General features: G+C 41.2%; 1 protein-coding gene across 1 annotated transcript; it reads right to left on the reverse strand.

Moving 5' to 3' along the window:
• Positions 1–13770: 13770 nt before the first annotated feature.
• LOC122032512 (leucine-rich repeat receptor protein kinase HPCA1-like) lies at positions 13771–18974 on the reverse strand. The gene is made up of 20 exons (XM_042591810.1): positions 18717–18974; positions 18444–18631; positions 18246–18369; positions 18091–18162; positions 17884–17958; positions 17726–17797; positions 17492–17653; positions 17279–17353; positions 17124–17195; positions 16983–17054; positions 16731–16799; positions 16580–16654; positions 16425–16496; positions 16213–16347; positions 15652–16121; positions 15429–15581; positions 15185–15324; positions 14889–15108; positions 14581–14816; positions 13771–14430 (listed from the first exon to the last, which is right to left on the reverse strand). The coding sequence occupies exons 2-20, from the start codon at positions 18532–18534 to the stop codon at positions 13924–13926; spliced, it is 2892 nt and encodes a 963-aa protein (XP_042447744.1). The 5' UTR covers positions 18535–18631; positions 18717–18974; the 3' UTR covers positions 13771–13923.
• Positions 18975–19415: the final 441 nt, after the last annotated feature.

Raw genomic sequence — 19415 nt, forward strand, 5'->3', positions numbered from 1 at the left:
GTCAAACATCAAAATACAACTCGAGTCTAGTTCTGGTCATCCAGGTCAACCTTGACCTAAGGTTGCACCAACAATCTCCCCCTTTTTGATGTTTGACAAAAACCATAATCAAGTTAGGTTAACCCGATAACCTAACTTAGGTTTTCCAATAGTTTTCCAATGCTCTTCCTTGAGCATTCTCTGAACATTCTCCCCAAACTCCAATGTTCTTCCTTGAACATTCTCTAGACATTCTCCCCCTTTTTGACACACATCAAAAAGAGTGAATCAAGGTCAAGAGTTTCTTCCTAATGAAAGTCCCATACCTTTCATTGAAACCCTTAATTTCCCCCTTGATACTAAAGTCAATAATCAACTTAGTGAAAATCCCATATCACTCATCCTCAGAAATCTTGACGAGTAAAAACTCCCCCTAAAAGTCAACTCCCCCTTGACCAATAGGTAAAACTCCCCCTAAAGGTCAACTCCTCCTTGACTATTGTACCAACAATGTCTTGGAGAGTTTCAACCCTCTAGAAATCTAAAACACCAACTTCCACAGCTGAAATTCCAGACAACAATCGAAAATCAGCATTTTGGCACGCTCTGATCGGTCACCAGACCGATCAGGCCTCCACTGGATAAGTCACCAGACCGATCCACCCTTCCTGGATCGGTCCAGTGATCGATCCAGCCTTCCCTGGACCGATCAGGACCTCCTCTGATTGGTCTAGTATTCTCTGATAAGAGTTTCTGATTTTTTTCCCGAAATTCAGAAACCCCTAAAAAAATTACAGAAAATTTCAAAAATTATAAAATTTTGAGGATACATTTCTCATAACATATATTATCATGGAAAAATAGTTTTCTATGAAAATAACTTCCATTTTTAAATCTTGATACAAAGTTCGAAAGACTTTGAAATAGCTCAAGGTTAATCCATCTTTGTATCAACTTGCTCAATGATGAATGCTATCACTAGAAAAGCTTCATCAAGGTTTTTCAAATCAATTTTGAAATGATCTTAAACCATTCAATTTAGGACCACAATCTTAAGGCTAAATGTACATGACTTGTACACAAGTTTTCCCTATGATCCTCAAATTCGAATTAGGCTCATCTAGGTACAAGAACTATGCACCTTGATCCTAACTCATAATCCTAATATCTCACACACATCTAAGGTGTATCAAACACATCCAAGTCAATTTTGATGTGAGATATGGGTTTAGGTCATCTTAAGCTAAGTTCTCATGCATTTTCTAAACAACAATTTGATCTCCATATCAAATTGTGTTTCTGTCCTTAAATCAAATTAATTGATCATAAATGCAAGAGGTGATGACATGGCATAAAATAATATCATAAGTGGAAACATGTGCCAATGTCATGATGTCATGGCATAAAGTATGAAACTTAAATAAGGCATGACATATAACTAACCTAAGCATTATCATGACATTTCAAATGATAATAAAATAAATATGATGTCATGACATGTCATATGACAAACAATGTATGACAAATAACATATAAAGGTATAGAAAATACCTAATTCTAGCCTTAGTTGCCATTTTTGATAATTTTGATCATTTTGCCATAAATTCTATATTCCTAAGTGTAATAGACCTAAAATCATATACTAAAGATTTTTAGATCACTATGTGCCAATTAGATTGACCCTAGAAAACTCCTCAAATGTGGTTGGCACATCCTAATCACCTTAGGAATAATTTTTAATTTCATTTTCAAGGCTTGATTACACCTTGAAAATTCCTAAAATGCCACCTTTTGCCATGAGTAGGTTAACTACCTATCCAATTAAGGTTGGCACACCCTAAACCATCTAGCGTGAAGAAATCACGCTCTTAGGAACCCAAAACCTATTTGAGCTCATTGGGTTCACTAAATATTCACTAGGGATGACTTCCCTAGCAACCCTCCTAATGACCCTCCTAGGCTTTAAAGCCTTGGTCATTTGGGACTCATCAAGATCAACTCTAGGGGTGACTCCCCTTGTGACCTTGGTGATGGTCTTCCTAGCCCTAGGTCTTGTTTCATAATCGAATGGAACATTATGATAAGCGGGATTGACCACTTGAGACTTAGGTTTGTGACCCAAACCTCTCATGTCCTTGGGTTTTGATTTTTGACTCTTAGACCCTAGAGTTGACTTCTCCAAATTCTTAAGAGCCTTTTCTAAAGTGTCAAGTCTTGACCTCAAGACTTGATTTTCCTTCTTTAATACCTCAAGCTTTAATTTTCCATTTTTCTTTAAGGTATTCCTAGGCATATGTCTAGTTGTTTTGGGATTCCTATCTAGGTTTTCCTTAACCTTAGATGAGTTAACTCTAGGGTTGACATTTCTAGCATTGTCCTTATCTAGGCTAACATGTTTGGCACCTAAGCACATGTATCGGTTTCTATGGTTATCATGCTTATCATTATTGACAATTGCAATAAAACTACTAGCATGTGTCTTATTAGAATTGCAAGAATGTGCCTTAAATGATACCTTAGGGTTTGTCTTAGCTCCCCCCATAGATGTGCTTGGTCTCTTGTCCTTGTGAGGTTGCCTCCCCCTTGGATATTGACTCCTATAATGTCCCCTTTGCTTGCATTGGAAGCACACCACGTGCTCCTTGCCCTTGCGTATCGGGACTCCGGCTTCCTTGACTTTTGGTGCCGGTGGAGTCTTCCTAATCCTCTTTGGACATTTACTTTTGTAATGCCCATATTCCCTACACTCAAAGCACATTATATGTAATTTACTTGAAATTAAGTTGCTTGAGTTACCTAGGGCTGAGGATGGATATAAGCTCTCTCCTTCATTCCTTCCGGAGGTAGAGGCTTCTTCTTCTTGCTCCAGTCTTGAAGAAGAACTCTCCTCCTCTTCTTCCTTAGATGTTGAGTAGCCCTCAACTTCTAATTCCATACCTCCATGATGTGAGCTACTTGGCTCACTTGACTCCTCTTCATGACTTGAATTGGAGCTCTCCTCATGGAACTTAGCCAAGTTGTTCCACAACTCCTTGGCATTGTTGTATCTACCTATCTTACACAAGATATCATTAGGTAATGAAAATTCAAAGATTTTCGTTACCTCGTCGTTGATTATGGATTGGTGGATTTGTTCCTTCGTCCACTTCTTCTTCTCGAGAGGTTCTCCTTCTTTATCCACCGGAGGAATAAAACCTACTTGTATACAATTCCAATTTACTAGGTTAGTCATAAGAAAATACTTCATTCTTACCTTCCAATACGCGAAGTCGTCGCGATCATAGAAGGGTGGAATCGTGACGTCTTCTCCAAGTTGATCCATTCTCTAGCTCGTGCTCCCCCGGGTGTTAATCCGACGAAGAGTGACCTCACTCTGATACCACTTGTTAGGACCTTCGGACGCGGCTAGAGAGGGGGGTGTGAATAGCCGACCCCAAATTCACGTTTCTTCCTACAATTTTAGTTAGCGCAGCAGAAATAAAAGATAGAAACGAAAATGGAGAAGATCAAACCTCAAACGCGACGATATAACGAGGTTCGGAGATGATACTCCTACTCCTCGGCATGTCCGTAAGGTGGACGAATCCTATCAATCCGTCGGTGGATGAGACCCCGGAAAATCGGCTAATAAAAACTCCTTCTGGGTGGAGAAACCTCACCACAATTCCTTTTGCAACAGTAATAATGGAGTACAAAGAATAGAGCAAGAAACAATGGACAATATGAATGTAAAAACACCCTACCAAGTTTGCTTGTCTTCTCGTTGTCGACTGGAGTCCGTTGATGAAGCAGCAACTTCACGGATCCAACAATAGCAGCTAGAAAAACCAGCCGACGGAAGCTCACTCGAAGCTTCAGAAATGAAGAGCTCAGCAAAGCTCAGATCGCAGTCTTGAGGAAGACGAAGTTAATCTTTCCACCTTCACTGTAGAGGCTTATACTGCTTTCAAGAAGACAAAGAAGAATCAGAAATCTAGCCGTTGAGTCTGGCATGCAGCGGACCGATCGAGTGCTCCATCCGATCGCGAGGTCCTCGACGGTCCTGTCCACGGCACCGATCATGCATCGATCTCATCCATCTGATCGGTGCGTGGACCGATCAGATATGGTGATCGTCAAACCCGATCCCCTTCTCCAATCGAATCGCTCCCTCATAAACGTTTAATGGTCACGGCAGCACTCTGAGATCGACCCTGGCGGTGAGCTCGACTGATAACTAAAAATCAATCGGATCGTCACGCGAGCCAAACGATCCAATTTTTCACCTTAAACCTAAAGCCTTCTTGATCTGGAACGACTACGCCTCCTCCTCGACTCGCAGTCCCGAGAACTAGGAGCTCTACGGTCATCCGGGCAGAGAATGAGCTACCGAGCCTCTCTGATCTAGTCCGAGGCTCAGAGACCTCTCTCCTCTCTCACCTCAGTAGGGAAGGCTCCCGGCCCTCGGCTACGGAGCCAGCTGCCGAGCCCTCTGTCGAGCGACTGGGGAGGCAGGCTCCCTCTCGGCCTAGTCCCTCGAGCCGAGCCCTCGCTCCGTAGTAGAGAACGAGCCCCGAGCCCTCTCGTAGTCCCGAGACCGAGCTCTATCGGCCCTCCTCGCTTCCCGAGTCGAGTCCCCGTGAACAGCTCCTCTCCTGACCTAGTGGTCCCAGGGAGCCACCGAGCCTCCCTCTCCGACTTCCTCATGCCAAGCTTCCTTACTTGGACTTCTCCCGTGCCAAGCTCCCTGCTTGGACTTCTCCCAAGTCTCCATACTTGGACTTTTCCCATGCCAAGTCTCCATACTTGGACCTTTTCCGTGCCAAGTCTCCATACTTGACTTTTCCCATGCCAAGTCTCCATACTTGGACTTTTCCACACTTGCCAAGTTTCCATACTTGGACCTTTCCCGCCAAGCTCAACTCAAGTCGAGTCAACCAGGTCAACCTTGAGCACCCACAATCTCCCAAGTTTGTATTCTTGTCAAACATCAAAATATAACTTTTCTCTCGTCAAACATCAAAATACAACTCGTCAAGTTAACAAGTCATCCGTGTGACAAGGTTGCACCAACAATCTCCCTTGATGTTTGACAAAACCATAATCAAGTTAGGTTAACCCGATAACCCAACTTAGGTTTTCCAATAGTTTTCAATGCTCTTCCTGAGCATTCTCCGAACATTCTCCCCAAACCCAATGTTCTTCCTGAACATTCTCTAGACATTCTCCCCTTTTGACACATCAAAAAGAGTGAATCAAGGTCAAGAGTTTCTTCCTAATGAAAGTCCCATACCTTTCATTGAAACCCTTAATTTCCCTTGATACTAAAGTCAATAATCAACTTAGTGAAAATCCCATATCACTCATCCTCGACTAATAGGTAAAACTCCCCTAAAAGTCAACTCCCCTTGCCAATAGGTAAAACTCCCCTAAAGGTCAACTCCTCCTTGACTATTGTACCAACAATGTCTTGGAGAGTTTCAACCCTCTAGAAATCTAAAACACCAACCAGCTGAAATTCCGGACAACAATCAAAATCAGCATTTCGATAGCCGACCAATCTGACTCAGGACCGACCTCCACGGATAAGTCACCACCGATCCACCTTTCACGGATCGGTCCGGTGATCGATCCGCCTTCCTGGACCGATCAGGACCTCCTCCTCGATTGGTCTAGTATTCTTCGATAAGAGTTTCGATTTTTTCAAATTCAAAACCCCTAAAAAATCACAGAAAATTTCAAAAATTATAAAATTTTGAGGATACATTCCTCATGACATATATTATCATGGAAAAATAGTTTTCTATGAAAATAATTTCCATTTTTAAATCTTGATACAAAGTTCGAAAGACTTTGAAATAGCTCAAGGTTAATCCATCTTTGTATCAACTTGCTCAATGATGAATGCTATCACTAGAAAAGCTTCATCAAGGTTTTTCAAATCAATTTTGAAATGATCTTAAACCATTCAATTTAGGACCACAATCTTAGGGCTAAATGTACATGACTTGTACACAAGTTTTCCCTATGATCCTCAAATTCGAATTAGGCTCATCTAGGTACAAGAACTATGCACCTTGATCCTAACTCATAATCCTAATATCTCACACACATCTAAGGTGTATCAAACACATCCAAGTCAATTTTGATGTGAGATATGGGTTTAGGTCATCTTAAGCTAAGTTCTCATGCATTTTCTAAACAACAATTTGATCTCCATATCAAATTGTGTTTCTATCCTTAAATCAAATTAATTGATCATAAATGCAAGAGATGATGACATGGCATAAAATAATATCATAAGTGGAAACATGTGCCAATGTCATGATGTCATGTCATCAAGTATGAAACTTAAATAAGGCATGACATATAACTAACCTAAGCATTATCATGACATTTCAAATGATAATAAAATAAATATGATGTCATGACATGGCATATGACAAACAATGTATGACAAATAACATATAAAGGTATAGAAAATACCTAATTCTAGCCTTAGTTGCCATTTTTGATAATTTTGATCATTTTGCCATAAATTCTATATTCCTAAGTGTAATAGACCTAAAATCATATACTAAAGATTTTTAGATCACTATGTGCCAATTAGATTGACCCTAGAAAACTCCTCAAATGTGGTTGGCACATCCTAATCACCTTAGGAATAATTTTTAATTTCATTTTCAAGGCTTGATTACACCTTGAAAATTCCTAAAATGCCACCTTTTGCCATGAGTAGGTTAACTACCTATCCAATTAAGGTTGGCACACCCTAAACCATCTAGCGTGAAGAAATCACGCTCCTAGGAACCCAAAACCTATTTGAGCTCATTGGGTTAACTAAATATTCACTAGGGATGACTTCCCTAGCAACCCTCCTAATGACCCTCCTAGGCTTTAAAGCCTTGGTCATTTGAGACTCATCAAGATCAACTCTAGGGGTGACTCCCCTTGTGACCTTGGTGATGGTCTTCCTAGCCCTAGGTTTTGTTTCATAATCGAATGGAACATTATGATAAGCGGGATTGACCACTTGAGACTTAGGTTTGTGACCCAAACCTCTCATGTCCTTGGGTTTTGATTTTTGACTCTTAGACCCTAGAGTTGACTTCTCCAAATTCTTAAGAGCCTTTTCTAAAGTGTCAAGTCTTGACCTCAAGACTTGATTTTCCTTCTTTAATACCTCAAGCTTTAATTTTCCATTTTTCTTTAAGGTATTCCTAGGCATATGTCTAGTTGTTTTGGGATTCCTATCTAGGTTTTCCTTAACCTTAGATGAGTTAACTCTAGGGTTGACATTTCTAGCATTGTCCTTATCTAGGCTAACATGTTTGGCACCTAAGCACATGTATCGGTTTCTATGGTTATCATGCTTATCATTATTGACAATTGCAATAAAACTACTAGCATGTGTCTTATTAGAATTGCAAGAATGTGCCTTAAAGGATACCTTAGGGTTTGCCTTAGCTCCCCCCATAGATGTGCTTGGTCTCTTGTCCTTGTGAGGTTGCCTCCCCCTTGGACATTGACTCCTATAATGTCCCCTTTGCTTGCATTGGAAGCACACCACGTGCTCCTTGCCCTTGCGTATCGGGACTCCGACTTCCTTGACTTTTGGTGCCGGTGGAGTCTTCCTAATCCTCTTTGGACATTTACTTTTGTAATGCCCATATTCCCTACACTCAAAGCACATTATATGTAATTTACTTGAAATTAAGTTGCTTGAGTTACCTAGGGCTGAGGATGGATATAAGCTCTCTCCTTCATTCCTTCCGGAGGTAGAGGCTTCTTCTTCTTGCTCCAGTCTTGAAGAAGAACTCTCCTCCTCTTCTTCCTTAGATGTTGAGTAGCCCTCAACTTCTAATTCCATACCTCCATGATGTGAGCTACTTGGCTCACTTGACTCCTCTTCATGACTTGAATTGGAGCTCTCCTCATGGAACTTAGCCAAGTTGTTCCACAACTCCTTGGCATTGTTGTATCCACCTATCTTACACAAGATATCATTAGGTAATGAAAATTCAAAGATTTTCGTTACCTCGTCGTTGATTATGGATTGGTGGATTTGTTCCTTCGTCCACTTCTTCTTCTCGAGAGGTTCTCCTTCTTTATCCACCGGAGAAATAAAATCTACTTGTACACAATTCCAATTTACTAGGTTAGTCATAAGAAAATACTTCATTCTTACCTTCCAATATGTGAAGTCGTCGCGATCGTAGAAGGGTGGAATCGTGATGTCTTCTCCAAGTTGATCCATTCTCTAGCTCGTGCTCCCCCGGGTGTTAATCCGACGAAGAGCGACCTCGCTCTGATACCACTTGTTAGGACCTTCGGACGCGGCTAGAGAGGGGGGTGTGAATAGTCGACCCCAAATTCACGTTTCTTCCTACAATTTTAGTTAGCGCAGCGGAAATAAAAGATAGAAACGAAAATAGAGAAGATCAAATCTCAAACGCGACGATATAACGAGGTTCGGAGATGATACTCCTACTCCTCGGCATGTCCGTAAGGTGGATGAATCCTATCAATCCGTCGGTGGATGAGACCCCGGAAAACCGGCTAATAAAAACTCCTTCTGGGTGGAGAAACCTCACCACAATACCTTTTGCAACATCAATAATGGAGTACAAAGAATAGAGCAAGAAACAATGGACAATATGAATGTAAAAACACCCTACCAAGTTTGCTTGTCTTCTCGTTGTCGACTGGAGTCCGTTGATGAAGCAACAACTTCACGGATCCAACAATAGCAGCTAGAAAACCAGCCGACGGAAGCTCACTCGAAGCTTCAGAAATGAAGAGCTCAGCAAAGCTCAGATCGCAGTCTTGAGGAAGAAGAAGTTAATCTTTCCACCTTCACTGTAGAGGCTTATATGCTGCACCTGCGAAGAAGACAAAGAAGAATCCAGAAATCTAGCCGTTGAGTCACGGCGCAGGCACACCGATCGTGCTCCATCCGATCGGTGAGGATCTCGGTCCCACAGCACCGATCATGCATCGATCATCTCCTGATCGAGCGGCGGACCGATCAGATATGGTGGATCGGTCCACAAACCGATCCCCTCTCTCGAATCCCCGCTTCTCGATAACATTGCCTACTGATCGCACGGATCGACGGATACTGCAAGCTTCGTTGAGTTACCGATCGATCACCGACCATCGATAACTAAGTAACACCGGATGTCAATCCGACCGATCCAATTTTTCCAAACCTAAAGCTCTTGATCTGAAGAGCTACGGCTCTCCTCCTCGACCTAGTCCCGAGAACGAGCTGAGGCCCTCCGGCTCCGACTCATCTCAGAAAGAGCTACCGAGCCCCTCTGATCTAGTCCGGAGAGCGAGACCCTCTGAGGCTCCCACTCCGTTCGATCCAGAGGGCTCCGAGCCCCTCTCCTCCCTAGGACTCCGTGAATGAGCCCTGCCGAGCCCTCTCGGCCGTGCCGGAGGAACGAGCTCCGAGCTGGCCCTCCGGACCTGGTCGCCAGTCCCGAACGGGCCCTCTCCCGACTGTCCGTCCTCCAGCCCTCTCCGACCTAGTCCGGAGAATGAGCTACCAAGCCCTCTCCGACCGTCCCGGTCCGAGAGCCCGAGTCCGACGCCCAGTCCGCAGAACGAGCTCCCGAACCCTCTCTGACCTAGTCCGGAGAGCAAGCTACCGAGCCCTCTCCGACTTCCTCATGCCAAGCTTCCTTACTTGGACTTCTCCGGTGCCAAGCTCCCTGCTTGGACTTCTCCGTGCCAAGTCTCCATACTTGGACTTTTCCCGTGCCAAGTCTCTATACTTGGACTTTTCCCGTGCCAAGTCTCCATACTTGGACCTTTCCCGTGCTAAGTCTCCATACTTGGACTTTTCCGTGCCAAGTCTCCATACTTGGACCTTTCCCGTGCCAAGTCTCCATACTTGGACTTTTCCGTGTCAAGTCTCCATACTTGGACCTTTCCCGTGCCAAGCTCAACTCAAGTTGAGTCAACCAGGTCAACCTTGACCGAAGGTTGCACCCACAATCTCCCAAGTTTGTATTCTTGTCAAACATCAAAATACAACTTTTCTATTCTCGTCAAACATCAAAATACAACTCGAGTCAAGTTAACTCGAGTCGGGTCATCCAGGTCAACCTTGACCTAAGGTTGCACCAACAGATCACACAGTAAGCAGTGCGAGGAGAGGAGAGGGAAGGCCTACCAGTTGGAGACGAAGCGAGATCCGACCCTCACCATGCCCTAGCCGCGACGCCCTCGACGATCGGCCGCAGGAACCACCAGAGAAGCGACCGCTGGACCGAAGATGGCCTGGAGAGGAAGAACACCAGTCGGTTCTGATCTTAGGGTGTCGATGGCGGCAGAGGGAGATCGCCGGAGCTCTCGGCTTGCTTCATCCGTGAGAGAGGGAACAGAGAAGAAGTGGGATTGGGAAATCGCAGGGAAGAGGGGTTCGGGAATAAAAGGATCGGCGTTTGGGGAAGAAAGGAATTTATAAATAAAACAATTCCTCACTTAAATGGGTATCCCAAACAGACTTTATTCATACCCACCGATCAATCCCCTCAAAACCCTCCGTACGAGCTTCGAAATTTTCCGGGAAAATTCCTAAAAATTCCGGAAAAATTTTATAAGGTTATTTCTCAGTTAACCCTATTTATTTAAATCTTCTGAGATCTCACAAATTGAGTTACTGACAACTCACTTTAATTAATATCTTAGTCCAAGAGTAGTACCACTCAACCTTATTGTCATGTCAAACTAAGTCCACCTACAGGGTTTAACATGCCAATCCTTATGAGCTCCTCTTGGGGACATTATCAACCTAGATTACTAGGACACGGTTTCCTTCTATAATCAACAACACACATTATAAATAATATCATTTCCCAACTTATCTGACCTATTGATTTAACGAGCTAAATCTCGCCATTTGATATGTCAAAAAAATAAATACTAAATATATATGCTTGTTATTATATTAGGATTAAGAGCACTCATTTCCATAATAACTAAGGTCTTATTCTTTTATTAAGTCAGTATAAAAAGAACTTACCTTAAATGGTCATGCTCAATATACTCAGAGTATACTAGTGTAATTTTATAGTTAAGGTAAACTAATATCAAATTACACTACGACTATTTCAATGATTTGTTCCTATCCATCTTAGTCGTGATCTACTGTTTATAATTTATAAAGAACCGATAACATGATCTTCTGTGTGTGACACCACACACCATGTTATCTACAAAACAACTACACTTAGCATTTAAATGTAGACATTTTTTTACCAATGTGATTCTTTCTTTCAAAATAAATGTTTACAAAAGCTAGGCTTTTAGTATACATTCTAACAATATCAGGCCTCGCGGACCTATCTGGACTTTCTACCAGCTATCAAACTCGTAGACCTAGCTGGATTTCAGCCTAGTGTCAGGTCCCTCAGACCAATCAACTTCTGCACACTTGGAAAAAAATGTTAGACAAATATCACATCTAACTTTAACCTATTTGTCATACATCAAAACCAGATTATTAGTGCAACCTGTATCAACACTCTCTTCTCCAATGACTTACCTTACTTACCATGCAGAATCGCTTGACTCTCACATGGTCCACCTGGTCTTTCTATCAGTTGTCAGGTTTATGGACCCAACTGGACTTTGGTCAACTGTCAGATTCCGCGGACCCAGTCGGATTTTTCACCAGATATCATGTCACTCCTTGACCTATTTGAACTTCTACACCATCTATCAAGTCTTCCAAAACTAGCTAGATTTCAGTCTAGTGTCCAACCAGTCAAGTCTTGCACACTTTGTAGACAGATTAGATTACACAACACCTAACTTTAATCCATTTGTTATTCAACAAAATTCAGGTTTGACCATTGGTGTCAACTGCACTAATAGGAACAACAGGAAAGAGCTAAGACATAACATGAGTTGGTGTGATAGCCTTTTGTGTGATTACCAGGAGTCCAAGCCCACTATCTCGAACCAACCAGAACCTCCACTTGGGATGACCCCACCACTAGGGATTTTGCAAGTGGAATTTGATGCGTGTATAAATGAAAAGGGGAAGGGGGTTGTAGTGAGAGACTCCCAAGAAAGTAAACTTTATACTTTTGAGTTAAGCATTCTGGTACCATCACCAGGGACTTAGGGTGAACTCATAGCCATCTATAAAGGAGTGAGATTTGCCTACTCACAATGGCTGTGAAAATTCCGAGTTATTTCTAACACATTAATCATCATGCAAGGAGTCACAGACGTTAATAAGTATCTTAATTACACAGGGTCTTGTATTCGACTAATTCAAAAACTTATGGATACGACATAAGCTATAAACTTACAACTTGTTAGAAGATCTATAAATTTTATGGGATATAATATTATTCGTTTTGCTTCTTCGTCCCCTCTTCGCTTGTCTCGGGAGAGCATGAATTTTCTTGCTTAGATAGAAATATTATAATTTAATATTAAAGTTACAATGTTCCTTAAAAAGTAAATAAAAAGTTATCTTTACCAATCAGGTTGGAGTAACTGCATTTTAATTACTGCATGTAAGTTACAAAGGAATAACTTATAATTAAACATATGTTAAGCATCGGATTTTTTTTACTAAAGTTAACATAAATTTCAAACAATTAAAAAGTTAAATAGCAACTCATCAGCAATAACTCAAAGAAAATTTAAGACAAAAAAAAACTTATAATCAACAAATAATTAAAAAAATATATTAGTTTAACCATACGTGGCACGTTATTCCTGTGGAACTCCATTCTCCAAAGTTTAAACAAGGTACCAGATTCCTTCAGATATACCACAGCAAATGCTTAATTATTTGTGTTGCTTCCTACACTTAACTATATATATACATATAGATTAGGTACACTACTCATGCTGTTCTTTCGTCATGAATAACCTTATCCTAAAATTTTTCTGGTTGTATATGGGACTGCAAGAATATTATCAATTTACTATGTCATCCAACTAATTAAAAAAACTCTACAAATGTTATCTTTACCAATCAATTAATGATCTACCCATAGATATATATATAATCCACACAAAATGATAGTGAAAGTCTGCTCCCAAAAACTATCATGATATACTCATAGGATTACTGGAATATATATATATATATATAATGGACAAGGGAGGCAGCTAATTAATAAACTAAGTCAACAGAGCTAGCGTATTGAAACGTGGATTCCAACTTCATAAACTTCAAAAGGAGTAGTATATGTGATGTTAATCGCTTAATTTGGTGGATCACGGGTCCTCAGTGCTTCGACCAAAGTCTTTATCAGCTGAGGAATAATGTCGCAGAAGATCGAGACTATTAGCAAGTATGACAATTGATGATATGTTTGTAGAAGTTGAAATTTGGTGTGAAAATGATACGTGCACATGGAAGATTATGATGATTCTGTCCTTAGACACTTCAGTAAGTGTGGCTATTTAAGTCCACATTTACTGCAAACGACCATTCCACTGGGAGGTGGTGGAAGCCACTTCAGAAGTGTTGCTCTCACATTTTTACTTCAGTTGAATTGTCCTCAATTCTTTGCAAATTATATCTACCCACTTTTTTACTGTGACTGGAGCAAAACCCTTCACTTTTTTTTCAAAGATGTGCACCTGCTGCGTGGGACTTTTGTGGCCATTGAGACAATGTGTGTGGGCTAGGACTCAACCTAGGCCAAGGCCTAGATGATTATTCAATCGAAATATTTAGTTGATTTACTTCTAAAATTGCTTTCAAAAGAAAAACTCTCTTTGTTTTGTGATGGGGCATAGCAACCTATCACCAAGGGGCATTGAGTCTGATTTGTAAGAGAAATAATAGTTCTTAATGTAATCCCTTCCCAACCTAGAAAACTTTTTTTTTTCCTTTTACAGTTGTACACACAGATACCATCGAAAACATTGTACTGACCATAATCCGTATATAGATTAGATAATCTTCAAGGAGTTGCCTTGTCACTTTGGTTCGAGTTTTCCAGAGAATGAGTAGCCACCACTGTATTCGAAGGCATCCTCACTCACATCCTTTTTTGGGCCAGAAATGTAAGGATGACAGCGAATGCCTTTTGAATTCCCCATGTCTGTGGCAGATGAAGATGCTGACTGAGAGATTGTGCTTAGACCATCATCATGCAACATCATCTCTATCTCCTTCACTATGTCACTCATGGTCGGACGACCTACAGCTAATTCTTCTAGGCACCTCAGTGCCAACTCTATGAATTTCCTGAATGCTATGAGATTACTTGCTGCAATTTGAATTACAGGATCCATCAACTCCTTTAGGCCATAAAATTCTTCATCATTAGCATCTATTGCCATCTTCACCTCACGAACAATGTACTTCCCTTTCTCAATTGGTTGCTTAGCAGTTACCATCTCCAGCATCACCACTCCGAAGCTGTAAACGTCACTTTTGTCCGTCAATTGTTGTGTCATGTAGTATTCAGGATCAAGGTAGCCCTGTAAAGGAGTACTAAACTGTTGAGTTTATATAGATACTACCAAAGTGATTTCTGAGGAATAGAATAGGTCCTATATAATCTCCATTTAAGCAGTTCTTTCATGATCAATGATGCTATCGTAATGGTAATTAGAATGACAACTACTGACCAGGGTTCCTTTGACTTGAGTAGAGACATGGCCCTTTTCAGTGTCCGACATCAACTTTGAAAGGCCAAAATCTGCAACCTTTGCGTTTAAGTGTTCATCTAACAGGATGTTACTTGACTTAACATCCCTGTGTATGATTGGAGGATCAGCTAGTTCATGAAGATATGCCAATCCTCTTGCCGAACCAAGTGCAATTCGCAGCCTCCTCCTCCAATCAAGCAGTATCCCACTTTTCCCTGAAATTATAAGTTGGAAGAAAATAAAGTTTATTTTTGAGGATGAATTTCAAGGGGCGGCGTTAATCTTACCAGAGAGGCTCTCTCTTAGTGTTCCATTTGGAATGAATTCATATACCAACATCTGCTCCCCTTGATCGAAGCAGAAACCCACTAGTGATACTAAGTTTTTGTGATGAACTCTTGACAGCAACTCAATCTCAGTCTTGAATTCAACAGCACCTTGTGTTGATCCTTGTTGTGCCCTCTTGATTGCAACTATCTGTCCACCTGGAAGCATTCCTCTATAGACCTGAAAGGAGTCGGGTAAAAGAATGTCATTTTCTGGTCCTTTGTTCATAAAAGTTTGACACAGAGCCAACAATTACCTTTCCATAACCTCCAGAACCAACCTCATTAGATACAGAAAAGTTATTAGTACATCTTTTCAGTTCTTCATAAGAGAACCATCTTGCTCCCTTCAGTTGTGGTGCCTCACTGCTTTCATCTCCGTTGCGTGTCCATGATGCTGAAAATTTCCAAATGTAAACTACATTGTAAGTATTTGTATGATGCCTTGTGGAAAGTTTTGACTTTGACAAGATATAGAAGGAACAAACACTTAGGACTTACCGAAAGGTTTGCTTCGTTCAATGGCCCTTTCAGCACGTCTTCTTTGTCTCAAGGCATAGATGGTCACAACAATAAGTCCAATGACCAGCAGTGCACAACCAGCTGCTATTCCAACTTTCAGTCCAACACTCATTGTGGATCTTCCTTCAATGGCTAAATGATGAATTCACTGAGTCAGTATAGAAAATGGTATTAAATATGCTACAAAAGATAGGGAGACCACCTGGAAAAGGATATGGGGATGCAATGAAATAGTAAGGTCCAAACATTGGTGGAGGCTTGAATGTTTGATTGCTCAAATCGAACCCAATCTGTCGGACCTCGGACCTATTGAAGTACATTCCATTGGATGGGAAAAGTTTAAGTTGTAACTGCATATAAGAGTCACTGTCGAAAAATGGATTTTGCAGGAACACTGATCCAGGTGTCAGACCAAGTTTAGTCCACAATTCACTTTCGAGTTGTTGGAACAGCATTCTGTTCCCCACATCTCGGAAACGAGGTGCTCTGAAGTACATCACTCCCTGAAATGGATAGGCACAAATGCAACTCTGAGGATTAGGACTCTGATTTGAGGGGCATAAGTTCCCCACGCAATTGCCAAGACTGGTCGAGTAAGGAACTGCCGGCTGCTGGCGAAGAGTGCAGAAGTTTGTAGTTGGATATTGATCGCAAACTGGATTCCCTACGAGTCTGGAATGAGTGGTGGATTACTGAAAGTTAACTAAGGTTGAATAAATTGCAGTGAAACTAAATCAATAAATCTGCATGTCAGAGTTCTCACATCAAGGATTTAGTGTAATTGGGTGTCAATTCGACTCCTGTGAGATTATTATTTTTGAAGCTCACGAGTTGTAGTTGCTGGCTGACAGACATGCCCAGTTCAAGGATGCCACTAAAATCATTGAAATCTAGTATCCTGTGAAGAGTATGGATTTCACTTTTAGTTGGCAGAATATCATCTTTTTCCAGTCAATCATTTGGCATGACACTTACACTTGCTGCAACTGAGGGAAGCTGAACAGGGTTTCTGGTACCTTTCCATAAAGCCGTCCTGATTGTATCACTCTGGAGCATTCAGAATGGAAGCATTAGTCAAGGTTATTAACTAAATTGCTAGAGTCATATTAATCACCAGTTGTTGAACTAACAATGCAGTGAGTGATTGGAGCTCCGAGAACCAAATTGGGCTTTCTGAGATATCAAAGCTGTTGTTGCTCAAATCCCTGAAAATCATGCAGTCGGTTGCAAATTGCGATGAAAGATAGCTCTACTACTTAAGGGAATTCTGTAAAGTCTTACACATAGTTGAGGCTATCCATTCCACTTAGATTTGGTATTGACCCCGTCAACTTGTTATTTGCTAGGTTTCTGAAAAAGATGCACGCAGGAAGTGAGCACTTCTATTGCATTGATCAACTGCATGTGATGTTACATGCTAAACCACATATCAAGTCATAAATATCTACAATGATATTTGTTCTCCATTCTATTATTCTTATGCTATTCTCCTTATTCAATAACCTAGGATACGATGTGGAATACGTGTCTTACAGTTCGTTGATGTTTGTAAGATTGTTGATATTGGATGGGACTGGTCCACTTAGGGAATTTCTGTCCAATCGTCTGCCATGGAAAGAAACCAGTTACCATTGAAGAACACTAAAAGTATATGTCAGATTGAAGGATACTTACAGAACCTGAATGGTTTTGACTAGACCTAGGGAATCTGGGATTCCTCCAGTTAATCTGTTTCCATCAAAAAGTCTGCCAAATGTAGAATAATCAGGAGTCAGAATTTGTTACAAGCTTTCTCAAGTTTTAGACGGAATGTGAATCTACAAGCTTACACATGTAACAGTGTCATGTTTGAGCTGAAGAGCTTTTCTGGGATGGAACCAGATAATTGATTTTTGTTGAAATGACTGTTAAAGCAAGCAGAGAAGAAGGATCATTCATAGGAAGAAAAAAAGAAGAATTTAAATAAACTATGGATCAATTATTCAAATTTGCAAAGGTAGACCTGACTTTTATTTGATTTCTACTCTTCAGTAATAACTTACAAATGTTTGGTGTGGTGAAGCAGGTCCAATCCTGGTTCTCTTTCGTTGGAGACTGGTAGAGGTCCACTGATCTGGTTATCTGCGATATCGAACCAGTAAAGATTGGAGAGCATGCCCGTGGAAGCTGGGATTTTGCCGGTGAACTGATTTGAGTTTAGAGCCCTGGGGAAATCATAGATCAAAGTGAGTGCGCATCGAAGGCTCAGCATTCCAAACCAGAATAATTTTGCTTACAGATATGAGAGGATTTGTAGAGATCCTAGTTCATCTGGGATGTTTCCAGTAAAGCTGCAACCAGCTAAGATTCTGCAAAATAGTACAACATTTAAGAAGGTCCAGCTGAAGACGATCTGAAGCGATTGAGTTCTTGTTATTAAGTGACTTTGCCTTACAGGGTGGTCAGCTTCATCAAGTTTCCAATATTTTGAGTTAGTGGACCACCAAGCTCCCTGTTGAATGATAGATCCCTACAGGTTCTCTTGTTTGTAAGATCTCTTTTGTTTCATAGAACATGTTTTCTTTTATGAAAAATCCTTGCTTGAGCTAGCTAGCAACCAAAGAATTAATTGCTAAAAAGTCTTAATCCATGGAGAACTTACAAAGTCTTCAATGCGCTGAGCGTACCAATGTCTGCACTCAGTGTACCCTTGATGCCCATGGCTGACAGTTTCCTGAAATTTGCGAAAACCAGGTTAAATAACCTTGTGACAGCTGAAGAAGAAACTAGTTATTCAGTTTCAGAAAAGATGCTCACAGAATGGTGACTCTAGAATTGCTGCATGATACACCTTCCCAAGGCGTTCCACAAGGGTCGTCGGTCGTTCCCCAGCTTGGAGGTACGTTCTGCCACTCGCTCATTAGAGATCGCAGAGCAGCAGCTGCAAAGGGAAAGACGAGAAACATTTGCAAAGCATGCACAAGAAACTCTAGATGAAATTAAACAAAGGGATACCATCCTCAGGGTTTGTGATTCCCAAACTGGTCTGGAGACTTGCAATGAATGCACACAGGATGAGGATGAGGGTGAAGATGAGAGTGCTCATTGCTGTGCTATCGCTGAACACGTCCAGTGAGCACTCACCCCCACTTTTAGAAGCTCAGCCGTTCCTCTGTTACTCCGAGCAAGAGCTAGCAACTGACCTACCAGACATGATTCACCTCATCATTTCCTCTGCAGCACTCCAGTGGAAGAATAATCACTCGTAACCAGAAAAAAAAAACAAACTTTCACTAAATGCGCTGCTGCCTTGACTTCAAAGTTAATCAACTTAACGGCACAGGATGACATTTATGGTTTGCCTTTGAGGCATGTCCATTGCACTTGGTCGTGCAAATTCGTCAACAGGAAACTCACTTGGGGACAGTGAGTTGGTTCGGCCACCAAAGGTATTTAATGTGTTCAAAGGTGGCTCAGCCGTTGGACCACGAGAGTTAGATCTAGGGATGTATTCAACTGTATCAATGGATTTGTGGGATACGGATAGTATTTTGGAAATCTAAGCAAAGCAAATAGGTATACCGACAAAAGATCAACAACTACAATCAAATGAAACAAGTGAACAGCAAAAACTATTTATAAATTAGTCGAGTGTTTGTTGAAATGCACTCAAAGCCCAAAGCACTACACAGCCGATTCTCTAACTTGCAAGAGAGGCAAGAAAGGAGGTCAGGCAGGCTTGTCTTCTACTCCTGATCGATAGCAAATGGCGGTAACCTGGAGTTGAGACGAAGTTAAAAGAGGAAGTGGCGGTTGGTGACAGGTGAATGTATGTGAAGACAGCCATCCATGGTGGTGGGACACTACTCACTAGAGGATACAATGCAATTTCCATTTAAGCAGGAATTGTAATTTTAAAAAAAAAAAAATCATTGTATACTGGAGATAAATATCAAATAGCTAATCAGTATTATATTAATATGTGTT

This window comes from Zingiber officinale, chromosome 11A (genome assembly GCF_018446385.1).
Source record: "Zingiber officinale cultivar Zhangliang chromosome 11A, Zo_v1.1, whole genome shotgun sequence".
NCBI classification, from domain to species: domain Eukaryota; kingdom Viridiplantae; phylum Streptophyta; class Magnoliopsida; order Zingiberales; family Zingiberaceae; genus Zingiber; species Zingiber officinale.